General features: G+C 41.9%; 1 protein-coding gene across 1 annotated transcript; it reads right to left on the bottom strand.

Annotated features, from left to right (window-relative positions):
• Positions 1-2,699: 2,699 nt before the first annotated feature.
• On the bottom strand, positions 2,700-5,173 carry LOC122015859 (transport inhibitor response 1-like protein). Its single transcript, XM_042572923.1, has 3 exons — positions 4,389-5,173; positions 3,748-4,264; positions 2,700-3,662 (listed from the first exon to the last, which is right to left on the bottom strand). The coding sequence occupies exons 1-3, from the start codon at positions 5,075-5,077 to the stop codon at positions 2,904-2,906; spliced, it is 1,965 nt and encodes a 654-aa protein (XP_042428857.1). The 5' UTR covers positions 5,078-5,173; the 3' UTR covers positions 2,700-2,903.
• Positions 5,174-6,084: the final 911 nt, after the last annotated feature.

A 6,084-nucleotide genomic window follows, 5' to 3' on the forward strand; every position in this document is an offset into this window, starting at 1 on the left:
TATTGTATTTATGATAAATTTATGTTTTTGATGTTCCTAGTTATACTTTTTAGTCTACACTATTCACACACTGCAATTTATTTCGCCTACAAAGTATTCAGCATAAAAATGCATAATTATACATTCAAAATGATCTAAAGTTTTACAAATGAAGATAAAAGGTGCATAGTTATAAGAAACCTAAATGGCGTCAATAAGAAGATTTATTTATCTCAATCGTAGCAATGCTACTGTTTGATGGGGAGTATTGGTGTAATGATAAAATTGTCGTGTGATTTAGTGGTCACGGATTTGAGTTTTAGAAATAGTCTTATAAAATAAGATAAGGACGTGTATAATAGATTTTGTTCTCGGGATCTTATATTAACGGGAGTTTCATGCATTTAATTGTATCTTCTTGTTTATGATAAAACCATAAATTTTGAAGTATTTTTTTTCTCTCTTTAACCATGATAATCTCACACTATGTTTAATGAATGTCAAATTATTAATCCAAAATATGATTTTTTTTTTTTTTTTTAATAGTACTATGGATCAAGGAATTGCTGGTTGGATTTGAAATAATTTAGAAACTTTTTCCTCAATCATCAGAATGAGTAATTTATATAAAACAAATAAATAAGTCCAAGCGTGAAGAATGGAGGCATTCTTATTGCCTTCATTGTTTTGGGCAACAGATTGGAACAACTAGTTAGGCTCCTTGGCTTTTGCATAGTTTGGATGACGAATAGTTCAACGATGATGGAAAAACATTTTAGTCATCGCACATAAGGAAAATATTTAACTTTAGATGCACATCAAGTTTGGAAAAGAAAAAATGATGCAATTGTTTGGCCAACTCTCACCAAATTTGCGTAAACTTGACTACTTCTGTGGTTTGGTGCTCATAAGCTTCCAAAGTTTGTTGTAAAATTCACCTAACTTTTAAAAGTAAATCTTGCCTTCCCAAACTAGTCTTCCAGTTTGAAACACCAACCGAGAGCTAGTCAAACCTGATCGATCGATCAATCAAACACGTCGTGATCCAAAGCAACACTAGCTCACTTCTATGTTTGACGACAACTCATCCTCAAATGAGACGACGGCGATGCTCTTTCTAACCTAAAACCTCACCAATTCCTCCCCCTCAAAAAAGCAAAGTTGATATTTTGTTCTCCATGGATCTACAAAAGGCCACCCTCCCTGTCACAGTCTGATGATGGACCATGCAATCCAACCCTAAATTATAACAATGATGGCATCAGTTGAGTGTCTTAATATGAATTTATGCCCTCACCCACCACCATCTGTCATTGTTTCCATGACTCATCAATAACAAGCCTTGTTTGCTTCCATCTCTTGTAAGAGAGCACCAAAACAAACAAACAGATCACCATCACCCCAGTTGTAGTGCAATGACAAAGCATTCAGGAAAACAAATAACAAGATCAAATATTCTGAAAGTCAACTTTCGGTAGGGCGAATCAGGAAGGAAGGCTGTCTTTGAACATCTGAATTATTAAAAACAAACAAACAAAGACGGTGGAAGACGGTGGAAGCAGTTAGTAAATGATTAAACAGTTTGACAATTACAGTCTCTCAGTTCCTCAATCATCTGGACATTAATGGTGTTCTCAACAAGACGGTGGAAGCAGGATGGCACTTCTCAATTTAAGACACATTGATGCGTATTACATTGCAGCAGCAAACAGGCATTGATGGTGGACAAGTGACATTTTCAGAGATTGCATCTATGAAAAATAGACAAAACTACAATTAGATTTACTATCTCATATAATAATAGTGGTGAGAATGTTAAAGTTGATATACAAATATACGACAATTTTAAGAAATGTGTTCAAGAAAGTTTGGGATATATACTTAGACGTAAGAGGCGTTCCTAGTTAGACCATGATAAATACATACTTTAATCTTTGAGAAAGAGGGACGAAAATATAATAGATGTGTGGCATAAAAATTTGGTTGATGTTATCTATCACAAGTACTCACGGTAGAAATATGTTCCAAAGCAACAAAAATAAAAATACTAGTAAAAAAAAAATAACTCGGTGTCGAAAACTCTCGTCAATATAGAGTCTTAGAGAAGGATCGGATCATGTTTGATTTATTATACATAGTCTTAAGACTATTCTACATTGCAATAGATTTTTTTCATAACTTGAAACCGTGATTATAAGGCAATTAAACAAAAGTATGTTGTTTGACAATAGCTAATTACTGAGCAAGGCCTACAAACTTTGTGTTGATTTCCTGAAAGGAATGGAAGCAGTGGCTGTAACTTTCATGCAGCACTGCAATAGCACACACCAGAGCACAATGACAAAAGCATCAGTAGATTGAAGAGGGCACACACACAACACCACCAAAAGTAAGTGCCATGATTGAAGATCCTCCATTGGCGATCGATAATTCAGTCACCCATCCGAATGGCAGATGAGCAGTCCTCTTCAGCTCTAAAAGGGATGTTTTAGTATTTAGAGCCAAGAACAAGAAGGTATTTGATCAATGACGAGGAAGGAATTCAGGGTTCCAAGGTCTTTACCAGAAAAAAAAATGTAAAGGTGACAGTTAAAGTTTAGACGGTACTGAGAATTTGAACAAGTTGAAGAATGCATCGGAGTCTCAAAGAAGCACTCGCCTTGATACCGTCCAGCATGTGCCCATGAATTGAATTGTATGTTCTACTTTATAACAAGCTATTCTACAAACCAGTCATAAGCACAAATACACCATCTGAAAAACTGAAACTATCTGTTCTTCGTATCGTGCACGAATAAAGATTTGGCGAATTACGAAAGCCACCGGCTAAATTCACACACTTTTAGCTTCATGGCATCATAGATTCCTTCGACAAGGAGTAAACCTCCTGTGCCAAACTACAAAAAGAAATGGTGAATTCCATCTTACAAGATCTTAACAAAAGGTGGTGCATCTTCCCTCGGGCCATCCAGGGATCGGTACAAGTACAACTTCTCGACGGCATCGCTATGAAGGTCCTCAGGCATGTCCCCAATTACTTCCACCACCAGGTGAGGAAGCCTCCGAGCTACTTCCTTGCAGCCCCTTGAAGACAGCTTGCACGAAGACATCCACAAGAATCTCATGTTGTAAAAATGGTGGATGCCGGATAGGAGACCTGCATCACCGTAAGGGCTATCCCTGATCTCGAGCTTTTTCAGATTGGGGCACCCTTCAAAGAGATACTTCAAGCTCAAATCACTGTCCCCGGAGAATGCCAACGAAAGAGTCCGAACTAATCTCCCATGCCGTGCAATGTTCTCAAAAACCTTATCAGTGAGGAGGCCAGAAACAGCAAGTCTAGTTAGCTTCTTGCAGTTCCTTACAATAGCTCCGAAACCCTCATCCATGGGCTCTCTAGTGAGCTGATCGGGACGATGCCTTCCCATGATGCAGAGTCGGAACACGACTAGATCAGGGCAATTCTTGGACATCGTCACGACAGCGGCATTCGTCATTCGTTGACAGAAATATAGAATTGATCGAAGCTTCCGGCACCCCTCGGAGATGGCAACGAGGCCAGAATCAGAGACAGAGCCCTCAGAATCCTCTGAGGCATTCAAAGGGAATACTCTAAGCTCTGAAAGTTTCTTACAATTCTTAGCTACTGCTCGGAGACCCTCGTCGCCTACGGTGTCGAGAACCTAAAAGCAAAGCAAATTGTAGCAAAATAGATTCAGAGAATCAAAGCTTAATTGAATTTTAAGAATCAGGTTTTTTGGTAGGTACCCAGAAGGTTTGGAGATTGTGGCAATGGATAATGACGGGCTTAAGCTGTTCAGCAGTGAACATGGCGTAGCTCAAGTTGAGGGAGACGAGGTTGGCGCAGACGGGGAAGATGGCCGGAAGGTACTCAGGCTCTGGCATACGGAATCCCGACAGGCAAACAAGCGACTTGGAGGCGGCAAAAGTCGACTCCAGGTCGGCGGCGTCAAGGTCAGATTCGCCGGCAGCGGCGGGCACCGAGTTGAAGGAGCCGGTGCCGAGCTGGGTGAGCTGCGGCGCCCGCTCCATGAGGCGGCGGAGTTGGCCGACGGAGACGTGCTGGTTGAGCCGCAGCCGCCGTAGGGAAGGGGATCGAGCGACGAGAGCCTCCAAGGCGGCGAAGTTGACTGGACAATTCACGCACTCGAATGAGAGCGACTCCAAGCGGGTGCTCGTCTCCGGGAACCTCGAAATCCAATCCACGACCTGCTCGTCCTCGTCCTCCACGTCGTTCTCAATCAGATCTAGCACTCTCAGGTTCCTGCAGGGCATTAATAGCAATTAATCGATCGCCTGTAGAAAAAAGGAGGAACTTTTTTCCATCCACAATGTTTCAAAATTAGGGTTCGGTGTTTGGTAGCGAGGCAATCGGCGAAAAGAGGAACCTGCAGAGCTCGGCGACTGTGGCGAGGCCGGAGGTGCCGAATCCGTCACAGCAAATGAGGGTGAGATCGCGGAAGGAGGGCAAGGAGCGGGAGAGGAGGGCGAGATCGGCATCGAAGACGGTCATGCGCTTGAGGCAAACCCGCTCGAGGCAGGGGTAAGCGGCGGCCATGGCGGTCGCCCAGGGCGAGAAACTTGCCCCCCAGCCGGGAGGGATTAGGTTGAAATCGTCGAAGCGGGGACGGCCCTTGAGGACGATCGCCCGGGCGGCGCGGAACCGCTCGACGGCGCGGCTCGGCGACACGGCGTAGCAGTTGCCGATAAAGACCTCGCTCCGGGTCTGCGCCTCCGCCCGGTACCACGACCGGCACACCAGCGACGCCGCGTTCCGGTCGCGGCGGCAGGTCAGGAACTCCAGCACGTTCTCTAGAACGTTCTCCAGCACCTGGTCGGAGAAGGGTGGCGGCTGGTCTACCCGCCCCCCGCCGCCGCTACTCTCCATCCTCATCTTCGTGGCCGGAGTTGGTGAAACAGAACACCCCCCGCCGCCGCCGCCGCCACAGAGACCCAGAGAGCAGCTCTTCTTCTCTTCCTCCTCCCTCTCGGCCTCTCCATTACCGTCCTCCCTCATCATCTGAAACCACTTGCAGGGAGGATGGCACTGAGCAATAAAAATCCCATTTTTATGCATCCATTGACAAGGCTAGGAACTCTTAAACTATATCTCATTTGCGTAAAATAAAATTTCTACATTTTCCCATTATTCTTGATCATATTTGTCATTTTCTTTTCACATGCCAAACTAAACATAGCAATGGCAAATCTATCTATTTGCTATGTTTACATTGAGTAGGGCCATTATTCTAAACATAGCCCTACTCAATGTTTACATTCTAATCTATCTATTTTTGATAATGTTTTACGGTTCTAATTTATCTATTTACAACTTCATACTGTTTGTTTGAGATTGAAAAAATAGCCAAAGTATCTTCGTTTGTATCAGGGATGATGGATCTTGCTTAGGGTTGTCCCTCTAGCTCAGTTCAATTTTTTTATTACCTATATAAAGTTTTTGCTTAACCGATTAAAATCTATGCATTCCCCATCCAAAGTTCAGTTCAGTCCACTCCTATCCTCATCAAGTTCAAGCTCTTTCCAACTCTAATTCCTCGGATTCATCTACAATTTCTATCATGTTTTACTATTTCCCTTAAATAGTTCTTGACTCCACGGGTCAACGCAGTTGGTATCTATATGACTGATTGTTCTAATAAATTTTAGGATCAATTTTTAGTAGGTACAAAATGACTCACTGGGTATCTAATCTTATTTAAAGAGCCGCTATGCTAAAGTAAATATTCGTTATGATTTATCCCTTCTAGAAAATATTGGATCACTTTGAAGGGGCCGACTATTTTACCCTTGCTCCAATTAAACCTTTTTTTTTATATAGTAAACTAAGGCTAACAATTGCATATGAAAATCATAAATCTAATTTTTGAAACTTGTCTATGTTTTTAGATAAAAGATCAAATTATAATACTAAAACTCTCATTTTTTTTGTTTTTGTTTTTTTAGCAATTACATACTTGACATGCGTCTTAAATCTGTTTTCCTACATTAAAAACTGATTTAATTATTTGGTATTTGTTTGCACTAATATTAGGTTCATCTATGCCAATCAACAATCTTGAATAA

The sequence above is a fragment of the Zingiber officinale genome, chromosome 8B (genome assembly GCF_018446385.1).
Source record: "Zingiber officinale cultivar Zhangliang chromosome 8B, Zo_v1.1, whole genome shotgun sequence".
Lineage (NCBI taxonomy): Eukaryota > Viridiplantae > Streptophyta > Magnoliopsida > Zingiberales > Zingiberaceae > Zingiber > Zingiber officinale.

Bases quoted from the DNA above. Each gene is read 5' to 3' on its own strand.
- LOC122015859 (XM_042572923.1), bottom strand. From the start codon at position 5,077: ATGCATAAAAATGGGATTTTTATTGCTCAGTGCCATCCTCCCTGCAAG. The intron at 4,265-4,388 runs GTTCCTCTTTTC...AATGCCCTGCAG, and splicing joins ACAGTCGCCGAGCTCTGCAG to GAACCTGAGAGTGCTAGATC. The intron at 3,663-3,747 runs GTACCTACCAAA...CTTTGCTTTTAG, and splicing joins ACAATCTCCAAACCTTCTGG to GTTCTCGACACCGTAGGCGA.